This window comes from Malania oleifera, chromosome 10 (assembly GCF_029873635.1).
Source record: "Malania oleifera isolate guangnan ecotype guangnan chromosome 10, ASM2987363v1, whole genome shotgun sequence".
In the NCBI taxonomy this organism is placed as follows: Eukaryota; Viridiplantae; Streptophyta; class Magnoliopsida; order Santalales; family Ximeniaceae; genus Malania; species Malania oleifera.
This window is the reverse complement of record NC_080426.1, coordinates 29,155,815-29,181,591: the sequence shown is the minus strand read 5'-3', so window position 1 is coordinate 29,181,591 and position 25,777 is coordinate 29,155,815. Positions and strand designations below refer to the sequence as shown.

Below are 25,777 nucleotides of genomic sequence, written 5' to 3'. Positions count from 1 at the left end.
TTTTTTTAAAATATATATATATATATATAAAATAAGGTATTATTTTGATTTTAATTATTTATTGGCCAGTTAGATATCAAAATTATTTACAGTAGTGGGATTGCTTTGGACATATTACCTCAAGGTGCTGGAAAAGGACAGGCTCTTGCATATTTGCTGAAAAAGTTCAAAGTTGATGGAGGTCTGCCAAACAACACTCTTGTTTGTGGTGACTCTGGAAATGATGCTGAACTATTCAGTATTCCTGAAGTGTATGGTGTGATGGTCAGTGGCCCCATAAGAATTAGCTTAGAATAACAAAATGCTTTTTATATTTTTTTTTATCTTAGTCATATATTAGATGGTGCTAATATCAGTTAGCACTCATGCTGTTAAATAAGCAGGTCAGCAATGCAAAGGAAGAATTGTTGCAGTGGCATGCAGTTAATGGAAAGAATAACCGTAATATAATCCATGCAACACAGAGATGTGCAGCTGGGATAATAGAGGCCATTGATTTATTTAATCTTGGTCCAAGTATATCTCCAAGAGATGTTAGAGACTTCTCAGATTGCAAAGTTGGAGTTTGCTATCCTGGTCATGAAATCGTGAAGTTTTACCTGCTTTATGAGCGATGGCGGCGTGCAGAAGCTGAGAAGTCTGGGTCTTACATCCAGCACTTAAAATCAGTTTTTGTGAGTCTCATGTTGATATTTTTTACTTAAAAGCAGTATGTGGTTCTTGTTTGAGGTGCTGCATGTGGAACATGGAGAAGTTGTGGATTGGGGCAGTGACAGTGACGCATGTCGGTTAATTATAGACAATTTCCTCTAGTTGGGATATGGCTATGCTGAATTGACCATTAACTCCTTGATGGAGATAATTGACATTCAGTTTTGCGCATTGCAATCAGCAACATATTTCACTCGTTATTTCTGATTTATAAATATCAAATTGATTTTATATTTGGTTTATTTGTTGACTTTAAAACTTTGCATGATATTATTGTATGCAAAAATAAGAAGGCTTTGAATGAAATAGTTCATAAAACTAACAGTGGTAACTCAGCCTTTTTTCCTTTTCAAATGATACTGTCACCTTACTTGTGTTTTTCTTGTTTTTGTTGTTGTTATCCTTATCTTTTTTTTTATTACATTTATCTACTCTTTTTTTTATCTGGATCTGAATTTGGGTATCAGCCTCACCACAAATGTGGCTGAGACTGCTACCATCTACCTTCCATTAGACGCTGCTATAAGTGGGAACTTGTGCCCTGGGCTGACATTTTTTTCACCCTGAAAATCAGGATGGCAAATCCCTGTGCTGTCTTGGAGATTGTTCTGTTTTGGCTAAGAACCCAACATATTGATTGCTAAGGGTCTATTTGGTATCGTTGTTTCCTGTTTTCCATCTCTGTATCTTCACAGTGAAAAAACAGATTACAAAAACGCCTTTGTTTTTGTTGTCAGTTTTCTGTTTTTTTTTGGTAGTTTTCAGTTGTTTGCCAAAAAACTGAGAATCAGATTTTATGGTTTTCAGTTGTTTTAGCAACCTGTTGCCAAAGATTTTTAATATTCAGAAATAGTTTTTTTGAACTAAATTATTCATTTTATATACTTTTAAATTAAAATCAAAATTCAATAATCATATAAATTTAAATATAATTAAAAAATATATGTACATAAATTTTAAAAAATAACAATAAAGCTAATTACAAAATACTTTTACTATTTTTCAATTATCATGTTTAATAAAATTTTTATTGTAAAGTAAACTTTGAAAGTAGAATAATTAAGTAAAATAATTATAATAGATTTTATTTTTATTATAGTAATTTTTTAATGTATATTATTCGTAATTTTATTATTTTAATCATATTTTTATAATATTTTAATTTAAAGATGAAAATGAGCATTTTTTTAATTAAGTTTTTAATTTGTATTAGTTTTATAAATGTTAATCAAACAAGTTAGTTTTTATTTTTTAGTTTCTGTTTCCGATTTTTGGCTTTCGTTTCTAATTTTTCGTTTCTTAAATTTTTGATAGTAATACCAAATGACTCCTAACCTTTTTGTTCCTTATCTTTTCAGCACCCACTGGGAATTTTTGTCCATCCTTCTGGTAATGAGCAGCCTCTCCACCTGTGCATAGATGCAATAGAGAGTTCTTTCGGGGACAAACAAGGAAAACATTTTCGCGTATGGGTGGATCGTCTTTTATCAGCTCAGATAGGTTCAGACGCTTGGTTGATGAAGTTTGATAAGTGGGAGTCATCTGGTAAGATATGTTTTGCTCAAGATTGTGGCATTGTGGCATTCTGTTTGTATGTGTTCTTCTTACTTGTGTAAGTTTTAGGCTTTTAGCCCATTCTAATTATAGTGGACCATCTGCTGCCCAGGCCGCAGTTCAATCAGGTTACCATGATGAATCCCAATTCATACATTTATTATTATTTTGGGCTTGGCTATTGTTGCCTATTTAACCAAACTCCTTAAAAAAATACAACCCAAATACCCAATCTCTCTTTTGCCTCAGGGTTAGAACATTTTCAAGTCCACAGGCAGTGTATTTTCCCCCCTCTTTTTAGAACTCTGGGGAATACTTAAAACTAATGGTGATAAAATTATGTTTCCCTCTTCATGATTGGGAACTGGGGTAATAATTTGCAGATGATGTATGAAATAGTACATACCATCTGGATCTTTCAGCAAAATCATCCTTTTTTATGTTAGTTGTGATTTACTAAATTTGTAATTTTTAATTTGCAGCAAAATTAAAAACTACTAACACTACCTAAGGTCAGTTATATGAGTATTATTCGTCACTCTTCTTGTTCTAGTGCGATATTCCCAAAATGTTGGGGGCTTACAGTTATAGTGTTGTCAAATTCTTTCTTAGTTACCTAATTCCAAGTTATTCTATGTCTACCTTCTCCATCCTGTTCTTCCATAGCCTCTAATGTCAACTAAATTACTCTTTCTCGCAATGAAGTAATTTCATTTACTTTGTAAGGTGTACAAACCATATGAACTGCCCCTCCTTTTATCTTGTACAAGTACTATGTCTATCTTACTACAAAATTGTTCCTTCAATACTTTATCTTTTAGAGTTATACTGATCATCCACCATACCATTCTCATTTCAACTTCATTTAAGTTTTGGATATATTATTTCCTAGTTGCCAAACATTCTATTCCATAAAACACAGTAGGTCTTCTGACTATCCTATAAAGTTTTTCTTTCAATTTTAGAGGTGAAATACAATAACATAACAAGCAAGATGCACCTCTACTTTTTAATCCTCAATTTCTTAGTCCAAGGTAATGAAATCTACTGCTCTTGGAAGTTTCTTGGCCCTCAAGTATAATATTTTCGTCATTATTCCTCCTACAACTACCAAAATTACATTTCATATATTCTTAATTTCACCATTGTACCCATCTTGAAACCTTTAGATTCTAAAGCTTCTAAACCCCACCCCCCCTTTTTTTTTTTATCAGTAAAGGGTAAATATATTGATCAAAAATGGAATATGTACAAACATACACCGATTGAGGAAACAAAGTTCCCCCATCCAATTAACACAAGTAACAAGGAATACATCAAAACCTGGGCATACCCAGGGGTACGAGGCTATTTCACATAGAACTCAACAATGCATCAATACAATCCAATGAAGACCTACTCAACTGAACATATTACAATCAAATCATGTGTGGGTCAAATTTATCAAACACGGCTCTATAAGTATGTCTCTGGATAACTTCAATCAACTCCACAGTTCCAATTGCCTTACGTTCAAATCTCATCTTATTCCTGAAGTGCCATTGGAAAAAGACAGTAGTAGCAAGACCAACCCTTCTCCTCACCGCACTGATACCATTTCCTTTTACCTCTTTATGTAGCCACTTCACTGCTGCTTTCAGTGTAGACATAGACCTCTCTATTCCCAACCACTTCCTGATACCGTCCCAAACCTGTGAAGAGAAGCTGCAACTAAAGAAAACATGATCAATAGTTTTAGTTTCATTTTTACAAAAAACACAGTTATGATCATCATTTCCCCAACATATCTTATCACTCGTGAGTAGCTTCCCTTTGATCCCCAGCCATAGTGTGAAGGCATGCTTTGGAGTGCTTCCATTCTTCTAGACCTCTTTGGAGTGCTTCCATTCTTCCTTCCATTCTATCCTTTATTCTAATTTGTATTATACCTTTAATTTCATATATCTAGATAATATCATTTGCAAACAACATATGCCATAAAAAATAAAACAAATGAAAACACAGGCAATGAGAAGTTAACTAGCATTAAAGAGATATATAATCACATGAAATTGCATCATGCATTGCATACTTAAGAGTAGCACCACATACAATGTATATATATATATATATATATATATATATATATATATATATATATATATGTATGTGTATATATGTATATACAACTATTTATTATTATATACTAGAAAAAATAAATTAAACCGCTTAAATGTTGACAAAAATTGAACTTCTATGTGGTTAAGTTAAATCAGTGTCGATACTATTGGTGTTTAAGATTACTCAGTTTTCTTGGAAACTTAAATGGAAATATTGCATAAATAGGCCGAATCCAAATTTAAGTAAAACTCATACCCCACTCAAGTTATTATCGACTCCTTTGTCCTTATTGGGAGTTGAGTCTGTTGATGCACCGCCAATGTTGAGCACAACAAAATACCTATATACGGTCAAGGGTTTGATCAGTTGTAGATGGTGAGAACTCCATTACTTATCACGTGATTGTGTTATCGCTGATCACTTTATAAACTGTGTGGATCAATGCTTGTATTATGTACTTGTAGAATGGTGTGCTAGAAACTCCTATTACAAGTATTTGAATGCTTCTGTAAATTGGTATTTGTAGGATGCGGGCATTCTGTTTTCTTGAATTTTGATTACTTAACGCCAGGGGTAATATTATTGAATTTGACTAATAAAAATTAATATTAAATATTTATAAATATATATATATTATATGATATATATAATATAAAAATAATAAAATTAAAAAGCTCGATTAGGCTCGAAACTCGACTTGGGCATTATTATTGAGCTTGAACTTAACTTGTTAAAATACTTGAGTAGCTCAAACTCGAGTAGAACCGACTATCGAGTCAATTTCACCTTTTTATTCCATTTTTCTTAATGCAAGAATTCCAGCTTAGGATGTGGTTGCTTAAGCTGAACCACTACATCCTTTAGCTGACTGTAGGCTTTGAGTACATTTCCGTTCTCTCTGCATGATCGCACAGCAATGGTGATCTGTTTCTCCATACTCCTTTCTTTCTTACTGAAAGCTTCCAAACATTGATGCTTATGTCGAGCACTGCCATGGTTGTCAAAAAGGCTGTAATGCGCATATAAAATTTGACCTATGGGGGTATGTCATATTATTTAACAGTGTAGCTCTAGTTTGGCCAAATTATGATAGCTTATTTTAAGATTCAACGGTTTAAAGTTGGTGGGGGAACAAGCAGCTTACAACTGCAAACTTAACAGTCACCAAGGGTATTGTATTCATAGTTTATTTTGCTAATTATCATCACTGAATTGCTTTTGTAGATAATGTATTTCAGTGCTGCCGGACAACTGTTTTACTGAGTTCCAAGGTGCCGGTGTTTCCCATTCCCTTTTATTAGAAGTATCAAAAGTGAAATGGCAATTTTAACTTCTATCCGTGGGTTTCGACAGGCGAAGGTACCAGGTGGCTTCACATGGATGCACGTGCATCAGACATGGTTGGATGGATTAGGCGACAAGGACCCAACAACCTGGCTCTTCTGAACTGCCTTGCGTTGTCATTTATCCTCCCAGGTCTCAGATATGCTTTGCAATGACTAATCATATTCATTTTCCTCATTGAGCTCTATAATTCTAGACACTGTTTCTTCAATATTCCTATGGTTGCTAGACCAACAGTTTCCTTTACTGCTTTCTAAAAATTCTTTTGCTTTTTCTGTCTAGACACTGTTACCTAGAAGTCGCTGTTCCAGTTAGGACTGTACACGGTTCGGTGCGATTCGGTTTTGGTAAGAACCGAAAACTGAACCAAAATTTTCGGTTTTGGGATTTCCGAACCGAAACCGAAACCGAATCAAAATTATGCTTTAATTGAAAACCGAAAATGTGGCGGTTCGGTTGCGGTTTTTTGGTTTTAAGCCGATTTTTTTTACTAAAAAAATAACCTTTATTTTTCATAAAGTTGTTGAAAATTTATTGAGCATTTTAATTTTTTGTAGGGACTCGTAATTTTAACAAAATAAAATTTGTTGGACACTTTTAACAAAAATAACCTTTATTTTTCATAAAGTTCTTAAAAATTTATTGAGCATTTTTATTTTCTGTAGTGGCTATATGGCTATATTGCATGTTATATTTTTACTAGTCATATTTTATATATATATATATATATATATATATATATATATATATATATCGGTTTTTTAGTGTTTTTTGGTTTGGTTTCAACATAAAACCGAAACCAAAATCGAAACCGAACATTTTTATTTTTGGAAACTTCAACCGAAAATCAAAAAACCGAACTGTTTATGGTTTCGTTTCGGTTTCAATCCGATTTTTGGTATTTCGGTAATTTTTGTACACCCCTAGCTCCAGTTTGCGAGTTTGCGAAACTGGAGGCTGCATTGGAACACACAGTGCAGGACATGCTCTGAATGTGGTAAGTTTAGGGATATGCTTTGTATAGATATACAGGTGAAAAGTTATAATGACATTTGCATAATTAAGAGGATATGGAGCTGTTTCTAAACCTAAAAAGAGTTTTTTTCTTTTTGATATAGTATATTAATAATAAAACTAAATAGGAAATTATAATGCAATGATTCTCGACCCTTACTACTAAACAAATTTCATGTAAATTATAACTTTGAATCACTTTCTACGACAGTGTTAGCAAGTTTGAGGCCTCTAATGGCTTATTTGATTTGATGGAATCACTATTTATTGAAATAAAATAAGATATAATTTAAATTTTAAAAATCAAGAGAATAGTTATTCTTTGCTAACCAGTTGTAACATTGAAAACAATGTTGTTAACGTCTTAAATCTAATCTAGTATTGGGAATAAACATATCCCAAACCAAATTCAGCCTAACTGACTAAAGAACAAGGACATCTTGCTGTGGAAACAACTTTTTATTTTTTATTTTTTATTTTTAGAGGATTAAAAAAAGCCACTTCATTTTTCAGTTTTTCAAGATTTGTATGTGAAAGTAAGAAAATAATATAAAAATAATTTTCTAATTTTCATATTTACATATACATGAAGAAGTAAAAAAATAAGGTGGTATTTTTAAATTAAAAAATAGATATAAAAGAAAAACTATTGCACACGAGGAACAGGTCCTTAATGCCCTTAGTGTCCCATATTGCTCCAATATCACAACTACAAATTTTGATTCTAAACTTAGACTAGGATAAATAAAAGTATTGAGGGGATTGCTGGAATTTCGAATCGCTACAGAAACAATGGAAATGATTGTTAACTAAGAAATTGCTCATCACTTGAGCAACAACAGTGGAACCCATTGTTTCTTGATCCATTTGTCTTTTGCTTTCTTATTTAACATGCATCTGTTAGCCAAATATCAGTGCTAATACTTTTTCCTAGGGCAGCAAAAGCTCTTGGAATTTTTACACTGAAAAATCCTTCAGTAGGCTGGGAAAGGGAAAAAGTTGCGGCCAGGCATTTTTGAGTATGCTGCATATGATGATTGAGTTGTTGAAAAATCTTCATATTAGACTCCTTCAAACTCACCCATGCACTGTTAGACTTATATCCATCTTTGAGGCATCCCCCAATTCCAAGCCGAGAGGGAAGGAAGAACTGGCAACCATTAATTAATTTTTATGAATGTGAATTGTGAATCATCAAATATTTGTATTTCTTGAGTTGAAGAATGGGTGTTTCATAAAAATGGAGGACTCCTTTTTATGACAACGAGCCTAGAAACACTTGCTTTCACACAAGACACACCATCGATCTTACGAGTACTGTAACTCTGAACCCTTTTGAAACTCATTCAAAACCTGCTAAACCCGAGAAAGTTATACATATGAAGCTTCTCCGAATACTGCCATCAGCCGCATCTGAAACAAGCAAACTCTAGGACCATGAATTTGCCAGCGAGAATGAAAAAAATGATGCTGTGAGAAATCACTGCAAGAGGACGAATCTCAACTGCTATTCCTGGGCGTTTGGCCTGTACATATATATATATATATATATATATATATATATATATATATATATGGCAGTTGCAGAGAGAGAGGGGCAGAGCCCAAGAGCTAGGGATTGGGGACGAAGACCCTGTAGTCTGCACATTCTTTCCTGGAAGGAATTAGAAGATGTTACGTACTTCAACTAGGTAACTGGATACATTTGCAATGATCGGAATTGAATATAATTAACAATTCAAGGTACGTGAAACTTCAAACACACTTGGCTCATATAATTTGAGATAGGGAATATAATTAACAACACCAGTGTGGGAACTTACAAATTATTTTATATGTTCGCCTACACGCACCCCCAAAAACCCTAGCTAGCTGAAATGAGAATGTTGAATGGTGGATGACATGAGGACCAGACCATGTATTGACTCTTCATCTCAATCTCATGATCAGAGTTGTATGGCATAATACCATCTCTCAAATTACAGCGCGGAATGGATGGCAGGAGGAGTGGGAGGCCACCAAGGCAGGAAGCAGAGAATGGGGCGAAGCATAATGTGGAGCACTCTGAAGAAGGCGCAAGACGCTGAGATCAATACCACTGCATACACAACTCTGAAAACCATGTTAAAATCAAAATCATTTAACTAAATCAACTCGCACGCTCCCCACACATATACCACAATCACCACGAGAGAGAGAGAGAGAGAGAGAGAGAGAGAGAGAGAGAGAGAGAGGAGTTTGAATTAGGTCGCTGGGGTTTTCCTTTTTTTCGTGACTAGCTAATTTGGAGGGTGGGAACGATATGAGGTATGGTCACGGGTAGGGTTGACAGGAATTTGATCTTTGGCTGTTCATATGGTTCCATGCATGACACGCGTATTCTACCGCTGACACCTGGATAAGGCTCCTTCAATCTGTGAGATATATATATATATATGGCATAGTGTTTTCTTTATTAAAAAAAGAAGAAAAGGGAAAATCCCAGCTCATTAACTCGAGTGAGCAGTACAGCAGTGAGGCAGGTGGCAGAGGCCACGGTCACATGGTCATTGTTGGCAACAATGCTACTCTGCTTTATGAAACCCAATACCTCACCTCTTACCTAATTTCTCACTAGTTCTGCAACAAAGAAACTTAGAAAGTGCTACTTCTCCACACTTCGCCAACTTCAATGAGATGATCTTGAGCTTCTCTTAGGAACCAATGAGAAAAAAATAAAAATTGCTGCCCCTCTAGACATCATAATATGTATGACAAGAGGATTTGGCACAATTTTAGTGGGAGCTCCATAATTCGGGACATGCAAGTATTGCTCCCTCAATAAACAGAAGAAAAACATTAAATAAAGTCCTCATTTGAGTTCTAAAGTCTTAGGTAAGTTTAGTTTTCAGAAAGTCTAGTCTTATGGTTGGTTGGGTCCGGTTCCCTTCCATTCTTTGTTCTATTTCATCCAACGAATAGAATCATATTAAACTTTTAACATATAATTACATTTTTTTTGGAGGAAAAAAGAAAGGATTAAGGTCAAGACTTGAATTTTAAGGTCACCTTTGATTTCAGGATTGTTAATTTCCAAGAATGTAATAAAAAATAAATGTGTATACCCAAAAAAAAAAAAAAAGTTATTCATACAAAAGTTTGTATGGTTTCATCAAACATAAAATAAGTTAAAAATAGATAATCTATGTGAAACTATAAATAATTATTCTTCGTATGAATTCTTAAAGATTTTATATTCTCATTTTTTTTAATGAAAATAACACAATTCTTTTTAGTGGTCATTAAATTATTGTAGTATATACGTTAATGTAGCTATCTTGAGTTTCAATGTATGAACACTTGAATTTTGATTACATCTTTGGAGTATAAAAGTATGGTTAGGACTTAAATGTAAAGTACTTGACTTTTAAGTTTGAATGCATAATTTCTTATTTAAAAAAAAGAGACAGAGCTATCCTTTGATTTGGTTATGATCACTAGATTCACTTGTAATTTCTATAATTCTACGAAGTTATAAAATCATTAATAAAAATCAAAATGTGTTGCAAGTATTATTTTATGGACAAAAATACCCTTGAAGTAACTAAATAATATATATATACAACAGCAATAATAACAACAAAGTCAGTCCCAAGTTCCCCCTAGAAAAGGGTTTTTACTAAATTCCTGACACTAAGGGAATGGTAAGGATTCATATCATTCACAAACTCTGCGCTGACCATCCACTACCTTCTTGATTGTCGAAATTATTTTCTTGTTACACAATAACCCAAAATTACATTCAACTTATAAAGCAATTAGTTGTGGGCACCAACATTTTCAAGTCTACTATTTTTATAAGAGAATGAAAAGTTATAAAGTTCTTAAAATTTTAAAATTAAAATTATTTTATTAAATTACTTATACACCCATTTATAACTGTAATTACAAAATAATTTGTAATATCAAGAACATTTCAAAAAGATCAAAAGAGATATGCAATCTAATAAATCCAAACCCTTCCCCCCACTCCCCACCCCCCCTAAGCTGAAAGGTACTTCCTCTTTTCTTAGTAGTACAGGTAAGTTTCTAACATTTGATGAAAGAAAAACTCATTATCTCTCCTTTATATTTTGGTAAAATACAACATCAAGTGGGCAGCATGTAAGTAATTCCATTAAGAGATGTGAGCTTAAAGATGGACCTCTACAAATTCTAGAGGCGGCTCCAACAAGTTTAGCACACTCCAAGTTGGTATTAAGAGATGTGAGCTTGAAGATTGTAGAACTTTGCTTTGCAGAGAAAACCCAAGTTTAATGAAAGTCTTCTGATGAAATTTCACAACTTACATATAACAATCTTGAATCAGCAAACAAAAATATCTCAAATTCTAATACTTGTATAAATTTTGTTGATGGCATGCTTTGACAGTTTTTTATCTTGTATGCACCTTGTGTTATTCATGGGTCACCCCCTTTGTACATCTGTTAATCCACGGTTCAATTTCTTGCAGATTCAAAAAAAAAAATTGAAAAAAACAGTAGAAATATCTCCATTAGTCTGTCACACATCTTCAAATACTCCAATTGAAAACAAGGTTTAGAGACTCATTTACTCTTTACCCACCTTGGAAGAGTGATCACATACATAAATTTTTATCTGAAAAAAAATATAAACAGAAGAAAAAGAAGTAGAGATCATAAATCATTGGCTTTGCATCAACACCATAAAGCACCTCATCCTGTTAGGTTCAAAGCCACAACCTTTTGGCGGCACGAGAAAATTGTCAAGAAAACAAGAGGCCATCGATTAAGCTATGAGTTAAAAACAAAAGAACACGAAATTTGTGGGTTTTTTGGTATTCTTATGAGTTGCTATTATGGGTTACCATACACAACCAAGTGGAAAACCATCCAACTTGACCAATTACTTCATTTAGCCTGTTGGTCAAAGCGAACTAATTTGGGGTTAACCCCACCAAGCTAGCAAAATAAATTAACATATGAACAATGAATAGCTAAATAAAAAGGAAATGTTATCAATGGAGGAAAAAATTGAAGTAAAATGGCATTTAGTCGTCCATCAAATACAGCTAATTGATTTTGAGTAGCATTTCAGATAAAAATAATACCTGTCAACTGCAAACTGATGAAAACAAAAACCATAATGATAAATAAACATGGTTCTCGATGAGCAGCAGCTGACATTGACCTATAAACAACAACAACAACAACAGCATCTTCAATAGTTTTTAAATGAGTATTTGTTACAAATTAACGTGGATTTCAGAATACATGAATGTTGTGTTTGGGGGCATGGATTTGGGACACTGAATTTGGATTTGGGTGGATTTTCATAAATTTCAATACAATTTTTTATTACATCTTATCCAAATCTAATACAAATACAAATCCAAATCCAAAGGCTACCAAACTTAGGGGAAAGATATATCAAAAGCAATGAAAAACAAATGTACTTCCCATCAAGTGTGAAGAACAATTTCTTTTGTAGGCAATGCAAAAGCACCATGCACACCATCCTTCTTTTTGCAAGTGCATTATATAGAGCAGGCAAAAAAGCCAGAAAAAGGGCATCCCCATGCCACATGGCTCCCTGCTTTGTGAGGGTAATGAGCGGGTTGTTACAATGTATGCAACCTTGCCCCTTCTTTTTATGCAGGGAGACTCTTTCTTGGACTTGAATTCGTACCCAATCGGTCAAAAAGGAACAATCTTACCATTGACATCTGCCCTCAAAAAAGGCAGGAAAAGAAACAAGGAAAAAAGCAAACTGAAAGCACCATAACAGAAAAATCAACAAACAGAAAGATATTTACCTTGCAACAATTGAATCAGTCGTGAGTCCAAACCCCAAAGGGAAGAGTGGGTCATAGTGTGGGTCCCCAGCATTCATTGGGAGCTGATCTACAGTTCTGAACCAAGTTTGTGAAAGCTTTCCGGTGAACCCATGGTCCCCAAATAGGACATCAGTAACACCTTGACCTTCAGTTCCTGGTAACCATGCTGCTACTAGGGCATCAATCAAGGAAACATGTGGTTCAATAACAATAGGTCGACCAGAGATGATAATAACAGTGCACTTGACAGCCCCACAGACATTGGTAATAACACTTGGGCCAGGATCTATCATTGTCAGGGTAGGGCTGTCCCCAGCACTCTCAGCATATGAGTGCTCACCGACAACCACAACAGCATAAGCAAAGTTGTTGGATTTGACAAACTCAGCATCAGGGTTCTCACGGAAAATGATTTCTGTGCTTGGGTCAACTGCTGATCTTATGGCACCAAGGATAGTAGTTCCTGTTCATGGAAAGGATCTCTGTCAATTGAAGATAAATGCTACAGTAATTCCCATAAATTGATTTTCTGAGACTCATGGTGAAGCTGGGCAAAATAATTTTATTAGCATATACTGAAGAAGTCAGGGACTCGGAAGAAGGATGTATAAAATAATTATCGACAGAAAAAGAAACAAGACGATATAGTAGCAATAGCAGCATCACTATCTGCTGTATTTAGACAGCAGACACCAATAGCCTTTTCTCAATCTCATATTTGGTGGAACACTTTGCAGGAATAGCCAAATGCTTCCACAGAGGTTTATTCATCTGAGCAAATGACAGAAAACCTTCTTTCTGAAGAAGTCGTCCCAAATAATAGCCATTCTCTCATTGTAAAAATTTAAGGCCTATTATTGCGGACGGTCCAATAATTGACAAAGTACTCACAAGAATTTGAAGTATTACAAAAGTACAACCAAACAGTTTTGAATAATTTTAAAATGGCAAAACAAAAATCCCCCTTTCCCACTCTAACATGAAATTCTTTCACTCCAAACCAGTACTCGTTAAAATTTTCAAGTTTTACAATATCTTTCTGGATGATTTCTGAATGCCAGCAAAGCTTGGCAGAGAAAAATGCAAATCCTGTATCTGTCACCATTATGGAAGCAAAAGAACATGTACACAAGTGACATGTGTGCACATGCGTGTACAAATGCAAAAGAATTTGTACCTCTTGTGTAGTTATTGCCACTAAATCCCTGCCAAGTGATAGTCCACCCACCACATTGATAACCCAAGTTATCAGCATGACTACCAGCAACTAAAATTTTTCGTGCCTTTTTGGGAAGAGGCAACAACTGACTATCTGCATTTTTCCCATTCTTCAACAGCACGAGTGATTTCCTCACCGCCTCCCTTGCCAACTCTCTATGCTCCTGTTATAGATTATGTTTATGATTTGTTACACTTTGTTTTCACTATACGAGGTGAAAAACCATTCTAACTTTCTAAGATTCCAAGGAAACAGAAAGGGCTACATTTAGCATGACAATGATTTGTAAGTTTAGAAACATGACATTAGAAATGGATCAATTAACTTACCTGCTTTCCAAGCTCATCAATCAGGCTGAGATTTGCCAACGGGTTCTCAAACAGACCCATGCCAAACTTGACTAGCAAAATCCTCCCCACAGCATCATCAATACGATCCATTGGGATAATATTGCTCTTGACCAGGTCAGTTAAATCATCAATAAACTCAGTAAAGTTGAATGGTATCATGACCTGCAAAACACTGAGAACTAAGACCAAGCCGAGAGAAATAAAGTTCTCTCATATTTGCTTTAAGATGAAAACTTTGCACAAAGAGATTATCTCACCATGTCAATGCCAGCATGAATGCCAGCTTGCACAGAGTATGTGTAATTTGAATGAGGTGGTGAAGTAATTTTGTCAATGCCCAGCCAATCTGAAATAACGAAACCCTGATATTTCAATTAAAACAACCAGTGCAGTTAGCTATAAACTACTTCCATATACTGATTAATCTGTACTAATGGAATGCGTCCAAAATGTCTGAATCAATGTTAATGAGTCATTTGAAGTGAAAAAATCAAGAAAGAGGATTTTAAGATGCAAAGCTTATTCAACTTGCCTGCTTCAAAACCATTGAATCAAAGTAAATTTATCCGAAAGTTTCTTATTTTACAAGCAGTGATAAGGATTTTCGTTGGAGATACAGAAAACAGCAGTTGCACATCTGTGTCAACACAAATAGATGCCCACACATATCAACATATTATCTGGTAGCAGGCTTTTGAAGGATTTTTTATGGGTATTCAGAGAATGTTACATAGCCTATTAGTCTTTGTAGTGTTATCTACAAAATTTTTTCAAAAATTATTGTTGCAAGGATGACAGGTTTATTGTCTGCTTTGATTTCTCCGTAACAGGGAGCTTTCATTCCTGGTAGAAGTATATTTGATAATATTACTTTGGCTCAAGAAATGGTTTATTCTCTGCATAAGAAATCTAATGGTGAAAATGTAATGATCAAAGTGGACATGGCTAAGACATATAATAGGGTTGATTGGGATTTTTTAAACGTGGTTTTGAAAAGCTTTGGATTCTCACGGAAATTCTGTGGTTTAGTGGCAAAATGTGTCTCCTCTCCTTAATTCTCCATTATGATGAATGACACTTATAAAGGTTTCTTTAAACCTTCTCGAGGGCTTCGCCAAGGAGATCCTCTATCTCCTTATCTATTTATTATTTTATAGGAAGTTCTCTCTCGGCTTCTAAAGAAAAATTTCATGGAGAATAAAATAGGGGCTTACTATCATCCTCGTGGGACACCTTTGGTATCTCACATTCTCTATGCGGATGACATTCTTATTTTTGCCAATGGTAAGAGAAGTTCCATTTGAATGCTTATTAAGACTCTGAAGAAATATGAGGATTGGTCTGGTCAATTGATAAATAAAGAAAAGTCAAGTATTTTTTTGTCAAAGAAAATTGATTATGCTCGGAAGAGATCTCTGTTAAGGACAACTGGCTTTGCGGAAGGAAGTTTCCCTACTACATACTTGGGTGTTCCTTTGGTATTGGGTCATCTTACGGCCCGTATTTTAGAGTCCCTAGTTGATAAATTGAGGAAAAAGATAGCGGGTTGGAAATTTAAGCTTTTATCTCAAGGGGGTCGCCTAATTTTAATTAAGCATGTATTGTCATCAATGACGGTTCATCAATTGGCGGTATTGGACATTCCAAATACTATCTTCACAAAGATAAATTCTATGTTATCGAATTTTTTTTGGAGTAGAGTAAATGACAAAAGGAAGAGGAATTGGTGTTCCTGATCTAATATATGTAAGCCTGTTGGTGAGGGTGGTTTGCGCATTAGGGATTTGAAGGAGGTAAAAAAATCATTGCATATGAAGTTTGTGTGGAGATTGTTAACTATGGATAATCTGTGGACTCAATTCTTTAAAGCCAAGTATTTGTATAAGAAACACCACTTGAGAGAAATGAAACTAGATAAAGGAACCAGATTTTGGAGATCGATTGTTCGTGTGATTCCTAAAGTTTTAAAGCATGTCCGTGTTCAAATTAAAGAAGGGTCGGCTTCTTTCTGGTTTGATCGATGGTTAGCCTCCGGTCCTCTTTGTGCTAAGGTTCAGGAAATCAGTAACCATAAGCTTCGAACACGAGATTGTTGGGATAGAGATGGGTGGAATGTTGATTTATTAGTGGATCCATTGGGTAAAGATCAGGTTGAGGAGGTAATGAACTCTGCTATTTCTTGCAAGGAGGGTCCAGATATAGTAATTTGGGAACCTTCAACAGATGGGAAATTCACCACAACAAGTGCTTGGGAAATTATAAGGAAGCGTAAAGAAGACTTCTCAGTTGCAAAATCGATCTGGCATCCTATGTTGCCCAAAAGGGTGTTAATTTGTATGTGGAAGTCTTGGTTCGCTTGTCATCCGGTTGATACTCGTATTAAAGAAGTAAGTGTTCAGATGGCCTCTCGATGTGATTGTTGTTCAAATGCCAAGATTGAATCTCTAGACCATGTGTTTTGTACTGAATCTTTTGCCCAGGAGGTATGGAAACAAGCAACAGTGGCGTTGGGTGTTAATTGTATGGCAACGAGTACTTGGAAAGGTAGAGTTAATGTCTGGTTTAGTTGTGCAAGACAGACCTCACAGTTAGGCATTTTGGTAGGTCTCAAACCTAGTCTCATCATTTGGAGACTGTGGACTCATTGATGTAGAGCCAGAATGGAATCAATTCATAATTCGGTGAGAACCGTGTGGCTTGATATTAAATATTGGCTGAAATCCATTTCAGACAAGTTAAATAAATGTGCACCTGCTTCTTGCGCGGATATTGCAGTCCTTCGTGCTTTGAATATTCAAGTGAAAAATGTGAGGGTTCGTCTTCCTTGTGTAGTCAGATGGTGTAAACCTGTGATAGGTTGGGTTAAGTTGAATGTGGATGGGAGTTGTAACGGTAACCCAGGTAATTGTGGTGGTGGAGGCGTAATAAGAGATGAAAAATGTTTAGGTAAAGCAGCTTTTTGCTCATTATTGGGTTATGGAACAAATAACATGGCTGAATTGAAGGCAATTATTTTAGGGATTAATTTATGTAAAGAACTCGAATTTGATCAAGTGGAGATTGCATGTGACTCTGCTTTGTTAGTTCAGTGGATAAATTCTGGGAAGTGCTCGGTTTGAAAATTATGGGATTTGTGGGAAGAGCTTATGCTAGCATTAAGAGGCATACTGTTTAAAGTGGATCATGTTTACAGGGAGACGAATAAAAGTGCAGATTTCTTTGCCAAACAGGGTGAATCTGGTATTTCTCGATCATATAGTTGCCAGGATGATCTTCCACAGCAAGTGAGGGAAATGATTCGATTAGATTTGTTGGGATTTCCTTCTTTGCGTTCGTAATGTTTTGTGTTTATCTTTCAGAGTTTTGTTTGTTTTCCACTTTATAGTTATTTAGTTTTTTAGTTTTTGATTGGTTGCTAGTCATTGGTTTATTGGTTTTGATTATGTTGGTTAAGTTAATTTTAGGGTCTTGGAGTTTGTTTTTGATGTCCCAAAGTCTCAAGATTGGAACCACGGTATTCCTCCGCCATAAGTAAGGGGTTTTCTAATAAAGCTAGGAGGTGCCGCCCTCTTTTTTTTCTTTTTTTTAAAAAAAAAAAAAAAAAGCCTTTATTTCGAATGACTGAGAAATAAGTAGGAGTGGGGCCAAGGGGAGCCATGGCTCCCAACAACCCAAGAAAATTGCCTTTGATTTAATAGTCCTCCCTATATATTATCCACATGACCCTCAAAACATTTGATAAATTTTCCCCCAAGACCAATGTTTCATCAATCATTATATAATTTGGTCCTTTGACACAAATTTCTAGCTTCACCCTGCATGAAGATAGGTGAGAAAATTCCTAAATTTACTTTACCTTAAACTTAAGGGTGTCCTTGAGGAATCTGGTGACTAGATCGCGATTAGCATGCATCTTTACCCCATTCCAGCTGGAGTAGGACACCATGACTGTTGAGACACCTTTGATGATTGAATCATCATATGCTGGCATGTGGATGCTGAGCAACCCATGGATGTCAATGACAGTGTTGTACTCATTGATACCATTGGTTGTCCCACCATCACCAACAAAGTGCTTTGCACAAGCTGCAACCTTGTTCCTGCAAGAAGCTTAGGAGATTTATAAGAGAGATAGAGGAAAATCAACAGGATTTTTATTAAATGAGTTTTCATCAATAAATAATTAGGTGGTTAAGGAACATTGGCAGATCAGGTTATGAATAAAAACTTTCTAATAACCAGGGGCAAGTTAAGAGCATGGGCTAGCAGCCAAGTGACTTATCTCCTTCCCTAACAGGAATGCCAAGTTCAACTCCCCTCAGGGAAACTTGTTCTATGCAGTCAGCATTAGGGATCTATGCATATACAGTATAAAAAATTCATATGCAGGCTTTCCTGCACCGGGTCTCCTTGACATATTTTACATTTATCTTTTTCCCCTATCCTGCTCTTCAAAAGGATACTTTTTAAAAATTAAACATTGGATTTCATTAGTTTTCCTAAGAAAATAAATTCTCAGAAATAAGTATTGATCTACAATGCACTGTAGTACAGAACTTCCAGACATGACACAATGTAGTAAAAATGGGTAGGTTTTGCTATTTGCATGTTCATACATTCCAGCAACATATGGAACTCCCTTTCGAGAGCTGGGAAGATCCCCTTGTAACCCAGGTATAATCTCCGTCATGTTCTTGACAATCTGGGGATTCTCACTGTAGCTTTCATAACACCTGCCCCATCGTGGATCCCTACACACCTGTAAAAAAATCCAAGAGAGAAGAAAAAAGAAAAAACGAAAAGGAGAGAGAGAGAGAGTCTTTCAAGAATTAAACAAATCTGATCCACTAAGTTCAAATATAATAAAATTATATAAAACTATCTGAATTTGATTCTGGTTAAAATGTTATTTACTGCAATGCATGGAGCAAAGACATAAGGAATCCCTGTAGCCCTAACTTCAAGAGCAGTTGCAGCACCAATCCTCTTTATAAGTTCAGGATCCCTGCAAGCTAAAACTTTATACAAATCTTAAAAAATAGGTTTGTTTTAATACACTGGAAAAACAGCATTTTATCAGCAATTAGATAATGTCTATAGCAGCAGAAAATTTTGCGTCAGTAATAGTTTATAAGCCAAAGAATTTTATCAAACTAATGCAAGGCTGAAACAGAATAAAACCCTTTGAATTAGCATTGAGACTGAAATGGAGTCTCATGGCTATTATTGGAAGTTTTCTTTCCATAGGAACGCGAATGAAATTCCTTCACAAGAGATGCAACTTTAAAAGGCTTTGATTAAATCGGCATCGTCATTTTTCGCATTAACAACAAAGAATTTCCAGAAAATTCAGGATTTCTAGGTTACAATTGAAACCTAAAAACACTATTAGTCGAGAGATTGACATTTAAAGAATAAGAAGAAAAGAAGCAAAATTCTTTTGAAAGAAGAATGCCCATACAGAGAATTGAAAAAATTCAGGACTTCTAGGTTACAATTGAAACCTAGAAAAACTATTAGTCGAGAGGTTGGCATTTAAAGAATAAGAAGAAAAGAAGCAAGATTCTTTGGCAAGAAGAATGCCCATACAGAGAATTGAAAGTTCTACTTGCCTGGTAGCTCCAAGTCCAATATTATGGGGAAATATTGTAGCATTATAGACATTATTGTGCCCATGGACAGCATCAATCCCATAGATCATTGGAATCCCCAAACGGGTAGAAAGGGATCCCTGCTGGAAGCCATTAACCATATTAACCCAATCCTCCGCACTAGCTCCCAGAAGCGGTGTACTACCACCACCACTCAAAACACTTCCTGCACAAAAAGACAAAAACCAAACCTAACTTCAGGAACTTCTGTCACTTCTGTCATCTCTATAAAAGGGATTCCCCTTGAATGGGTTCCCTTTGATCTCATTTTTAAATATCTAAAGAGTCCCTATAACTAATGATATAATAGCAAAACAACACTATAATTACTTCTCAGATTTGAATACTAAGAAAGAGCCCTGGAGCATAAGTGTAGTGGGTGCCCACTGCTAGTTTTAGCTTAATGAGGCTCCAACACAAAAAGGAAAACAATATTCAGTTCTGTTTGCTTTCCAGGTAGTTGGAAGAAAGATACAGGTCCTTCAGAATGTAGACATAATGCACACAAATACTTACTGCAAAATAAGCGTAGAAAGAAACCAATGGACCTTCCAGAGCTAATTAGTCATAACATACACATATACCAACTCAGGAACTGAAGAGGAAACAATAATTAAAACATCAAACAATATTAAAAGTGCAAGAACATGAATCTTTACAGTGCCTTAAAAGAATCCAGAGCACCATAAGAAGGTATAAAAGCATCACTACTTGCAATGCCAAAGTACATAGTTCAATTTATTTTGTGTGAGCATTCCCCATGTTCGGATGCGCAATAGTGCTTTAAGCCAACAATAAAATACTGTCTGCATGAAAAAAAAAAATCTAAGGCATGAAGCATGTTTATTTACCGGTTCGATGATTGTTGAACTAGGTTGCCTTATTACGTAGTAAAAATAAAGCAAATAGCCAAATATAAGCACAAGATCAATGAGTTAAGCTACTTATGTAGCACTTGGAGTGTACTCAAATTCTACAATTAGCATTGTCTTCTTGATTGAAATCTCAAATTGATTGCTCATATTCTATCAGCGAAGAAAATAAATGCATTAGAAGTAGTACATAAGACAAAATGATTTCACTTTATAACTTCAGCTTACATCTTTTACCTATGAAGTAATCTCTCATTATCTCAGCAGAGGCAACAGTCCGATCGATCTGAACCATCTGGCCAATCTTCTCTTCCAGGCTCATTCGACTCATAAGGTCCTCCATCCGAACCGCCACCGGCTGCTTAGGGTCCTTATATTTCACATAATCTATATTCCCCGTAACTGTCCAGCACCACCAGAAGAACAAAATCCCCAATAACTGAACCGCAGCCATAGCCATAGTTGCCCTCCAACCCGACCTTCCCTTCTATTCTGTTAAATACCAAAAATCACTAAATCACATTAAATACTTAACACACATTCTGCCTGGTTGCTGAGAAAACGCAGGAAAAAGAAATGAATCAAAACATTAAATCTTAGATTTTTCACCATTATCTAGGACCCAGACAAACAAAAACTACCCAGTCAAGTTAGTCAACTGCGATTAACACAAAAACTTGGACTAACTAAGCTGAAGTTTTTAACATTTTGAAAATAAAACAGCATAAAACATAAATTTCAAGATTCCCTTTCTATCTTCCCTTATTTCCCTATTCTCCACAGCACTCAGATATATATTTGAGAAAAATCTGTCACCAACTTCCCAGAAAACAACAACGAGGAGAAAATCACACAGAAAATTTCAAAAAACACATATACAAAACAATGGAACATCGCGAAAATGAGGCATCACTGAAACCTATAAACCCAAGAACAAACTCTACATTGTTTCACTATGAGAGAGAGAGTGAGAGATGTGGGTATGCAGAAAATGGGAGTGGAGAAGCAAAGCATAAAGATTCGAGAGAACGTGGGGTAGACAATGGAGAGCGCATACCTGTAATCCTACTTCAAGCAACTGAGCAGGAATTGTTGTCTGCAGATGATCGGAGTTGAGGCCATATCTTGCAGTTGATGTGGCTGCACGATTGTGACCAGTCAACCATCACTCTCCATCTGACGGTCGGATTTGGTCACATTTTTTGAGAGAGATTAATTTAATGCATTATTGAGATTGATTGGTTGATGATTTTGGTTTACTTTATGTGAAATGTGAGTGAAGGCATTCGTTCCTTTTTTTTTCTCTTTGAAAGGAAAGAATTTGTCCTTTGATTTTGATTTTGATTTTAAATAATTAACAATTGGCATAAAAAAAAACTATTATGATTCCATACGCTTGTGTGTATGTGACGGTTGGGAGATTTTAAAATTTAATATTAATTGATGATTACAACAACAACAATAAAACTAAGTCTTTGGTGAATCGATTATATGAATCTTTATTTATCGATTTATGCGATCATGAATAATTTCCTTTAACAAATTTAGGCTATTAAATTCTTACTTATTTTCCTAAGTTATTTTAGGTCTATTTCTATCTTTTCTACTACCCATAACTAACTCACTCTTTCTTAATGAAGCACTATATGACTTATGTTGCAAATTTCTAAATCATCTTAGTTGTTACCTCTCTTATTGTATCTTACATAAGAGTTACATCTAACTTACTGCAAATATATTCATTTATTAATTTATCTTTCAGTCTTAAGTTACTCATTCATTTAAACATTTTCATCTCGACAACTTATACTTTTTGGATATTTTGTTTCTTCGTTACCCAACATTCTGATCCATATGGCATAGTTAATCTTACAATCGTCCTATAAAACATCCCTTTTAATTTTAAAGGTATATAACGATCACAAAGCATATTTGAAGTTTTTTTCCATTTTACCCAACCTACTTTGTAATAACGACTCGAATTTAGAATGGTATTTAAATAATAAAGAGAGGGAAATGGAGACCGGAAACAAAAGGACGCCGTCGACTAGCGTTCGTCGACGACATTGAACTTTGGGAGGAAAAATGGAAAAAGGTGATCAGCAGGACTTCGTCGACGAACACAGGGTTTCGTCAACGAAGGCTTAAGAGAATTCGTCGACGAACACAGGGGGCTCGTCGATGAGAAAATACCGAGAGGGGTCTTTGAGTCGACTAAATTTCGTTGACGAGAAGTGGATTTCGTCGACAAAATTTGTGAAGGACTCGTAGACGAAGGACGGCTCGTCGACAAAATTCCCTGTTCTATATATATATATAAATCCAATTTTTTAACTTATTAAAGAAGCTTTCTCTCCTCTCTCTCCCCTTTGGTCCTCTCCCTTTCTTTCGTCGATTTCGGGCCAGATTTTCGCCGGATCGACAATCCGAAGTCACCACGACGCTCCTAGGGAAGTTCTCTCTAAATCTATTAGAACAGATCGTTGGTGAAAGTAAGTTGGAAACCATCACAAATCCAGCGTAATGTTTTTTACTCAATAATTAGATTTGTGACAGTTGAGAAAAGTGTTATACGCTTAGAAATACTGAACTTTAATTTTGGGCAATGTTGTTTCCAAGGGTGTTGAATTAGGAATGTAGGGAATCATTCATAAGTTGAGGTAAGACTTTTAAGCCGAATTTGACTTAATGGTAGTTATAGAAAATGTTGTACGTACGAAAATACTTAACTTTAATACTGGGAGTTTTCATTTTCAGGATGTTGAGTTGGGAACCCTGCGGGTGCAGGGAAGATTTTCTTAGGAGCTTTACAGGAATCAGGTAAGGGGATAAACTAAGCTAGTTTGTTTTGAGAAAATGTATGTATATATATTTAGCATCTGATTTGCGGAAAATGTATATATATATATATATATATATATATATATATATATATTTATGTTTTATATTTGCAAAATACTGTGAAAATGATTGTATGATTAAATATGTAAAAATCCGCTTGTGTGGCATAAGTATAAAATGTTGTGAAATACTGTTTTCTGGGAACGTGGATGATATGGATTTTTATGATGGAAAAACCGGCGTATGGGCCGAGATTTTTACAATATGGTTTGCCGGCGTACGGGCTGAGCTGTGTGTGTGATTGCCAACGTATGGGCTGTGCTATGGTTTGCTAGCGTACGGGCCTAGCTATGTGTGTGATTGCCAGCGTACGGGCTGTGCTATGGTTTGCCGACGTACGGGCCAAGTTATGTGTGTGATTTGCCAGCGTACGGGCTGTGTTATGATTTGCCAGCGTACGGGCCGAGTTAAGATAAAATGTGTAATACCGACGTACGAGCCGATGATTTTCATGATATACGTGTATGTGCAAATTGATATGATTGGTTTGGTAATTAATGATATGAGATATTTATGTATTACGGTTTTAGTATATGTATATGATACTAGAACCTGGTTGGTTTGGTTTAGACTAGCACTTGCACGCTACCATTGCTATGTGTCCATGGTCTTCGTGATCATGATATCTGTGTTAACGCCGCTGTACGGAGTGGTGTGAGATTGGATGGTCGATGTGGTTATTTAAGAAGTGTGATGTGATCGCCCTTGGTGTACGGACCAGGTCTGGTAGACCCATCGGACCTACAGACTGGATATTTGACTTAGCAGTGGTCGGCCAACCATTGTCAGGTCCCACCTTCGGGTCACACAACCCAGTCATGTGGGGGTAATACATGACAATAGCCAGCTAACCTACCAGGATTGTTTTTATGTTATTATTATTATTATATGAGATGAGATATGCTTATGAAATGCAGTATGTTCTGCTATATTTTGATATACATATGTTTTCCCAGATTTGATAAACAGTACTGAATATGTTATATATGATATATGTAAAACACAGAATACTCATGTTATCACACACTGGTATTAGTTTATTTTCCTTACTGAGAGGTGTCTCACCCCTTAATCTTACAAATTTTTCAGGAGCCCCTGATAGGAGAGTGGGAAAAGTCTCATTGATCTAAAGTTGTTTATCTGCCCTCTACGAAAGGTAAGTTTTTGTAGGGACAGTTAGGTTTTTGTGGGGATTGTCCCTAGGTGTAATTTTTGAGATGTATATATGAGATGTAGTGATTATAGTAACTTTGGTGTAGTAATGCATGTGGTGATGAGCTGTATATGGTTATATGTTTTCTGTTGCTTAGGCTTCTACTATATATGTAAATACTCTTATATATCCCTGGTACCCACGGGTCCAGGTGGATTGTGACCTGCTGAGTTAGAATGCGTGATGTGTGGTATTGATTGATGTTGATATTATTATAAAAGAAAATGTGAAAAAATGAGCAAGTCATGACATACTTTAATTATATTTATTACATTTTCTTCAATTTCTCCTTCCGCTAGTATAATAGATTCAAGGTATCGAAATCTACAAATGATATTTATTCATTCATTATCAAGTTTTACTTTGCCTTCAATATTCCTCTTACTATTATTGAAATTATATTTCGTATATTTTGTCTTATTTATACTTGTCCTAAAACTTTTAGATTCCAAAACTTTTCTTCATAATTCTAACTAAGCTCTTACTCCGCCCCTAGTTTCATCAATCAATACAATATCATCTGCAAACAACATACACCAGAAAACCTCATTTTGAGTGCTCTTAGTCAGTTAACCATCACTAAAATAAAAAGATAAGGACTCAAAGTAGATCCTTGATGTACACCTATGGTGATTGGAAATTCTCTAATTTCACCATTTATAGTCCTTACACTAGTCGTTACTCCATCTTACATATCCTTAATAACATCAGTATATCTACTACATATGCTCTTTTTGTCTAATACCTACCATAGAACTTTCCTAAGTACGCTATCATATGATTTCTTTAAGCCAATAAATATCATATGCAAGTCTCTCTTCTTTTCCCTAAACTTTTTCATTAATTTTCTTAAAAAAGATATATAGCTTTTATGGTAGATTTCCAGACATAAAATTAAATTGATTTTCTGAAACCTTCATTTCTAACCTTAAACTTTGTTCAACTACCATTTCCCACAATTTCATTGCATGATTCATAAGTTTAATTCCACGATAATTATTACAATTTTGAA

General features: G+C 35.3%; 2 protein-coding genes across 18 annotated transcripts in view; one reads left to right on the top strand and one right to left on the bottom strand.

The window, feature by feature from the left end:
- Window positions 1–24,926, top strand: part of LOC131166300 (sucrose-phosphatase 2-like) — a 29,394-nt gene extending 4,468 nt beyond the window's left edge. For 6 of the 8 annotated variants that reach the window (XM_058124731.1, XM_058124728.1, XM_058124729.1 and 3 more), the window contains 5 exons: window positions 70–264; window positions 384–674; window positions 2,070–2,256; window positions 5,590–5,636; window positions 5,719–5,943. In XM_058124731.1, coding sequence (XP_057980714.1) covers window positions 70–264; window positions 384–674; window positions 2,070–2,256; window positions 5,590–5,636; window positions 5,719–5,811 — 813 coding nt within the window. In that variant the 3' untranslated portion in view covers window positions 5,812–5,943. Of the gene's footprint in view, window positions 1–69; window positions 265–383; window positions 675–2,069; window positions 2,257–5,589; window positions 5,637–5,718; window positions 5,944–23,408; window positions 23,472–24,641 lie in introns of those variants that run through there. The other 2 variants (XR_009139784.1, XM_058124725.1) reach the window with 2 other exon arrangements.
- LOC131166298 (uncharacterized) lies at window positions 7,904–21,951 on the bottom strand. Of its 10 annotated transcripts, none has more exons than XM_058124715.1 (12): window positions 21,709–21,951; window positions 20,889–21,143; window positions 19,741–19,945; window positions 19,043–19,133; window positions 18,745–18,887; window positions 17,985–18,228; window positions 14,386–14,490; window positions 14,108–14,290; window positions 13,737–13,941; window positions 12,539–13,022; window positions 11,834–11,913; window positions 7,904–8,377 (listed from the first exon to the last, which is right to left on the bottom strand). In XM_058124715.1, the coding sequence occupies exons 2-12, from the start codon at window positions 21,109–21,111 to the stop codon at window positions 8,127–8,129; spliced, it is 2,214 nt and encodes a 737-aa protein (XP_057980698.1). In that variant the 5' UTR covers window positions 21,112–21,143; window positions 21,709–21,951; the 3' UTR covers window positions 7,904–8,126. The 10 variants fall into 10 exon arrangements, with proteins under 10 accessions (XP_057980698.1, XP_057980699.1, XP_057980697.1 ...); XM_058124716.1 differs by lacking the exon at window positions 21,709–21,951 and adding an exon at window positions 21,596–21,692; XM_058124720.1 differs by having other exon boundaries at window positions 8,374–8,835; window positions 21,709–21,924.
- Window positions 24,927–25,777: the final 851 nt, after the last annotated feature.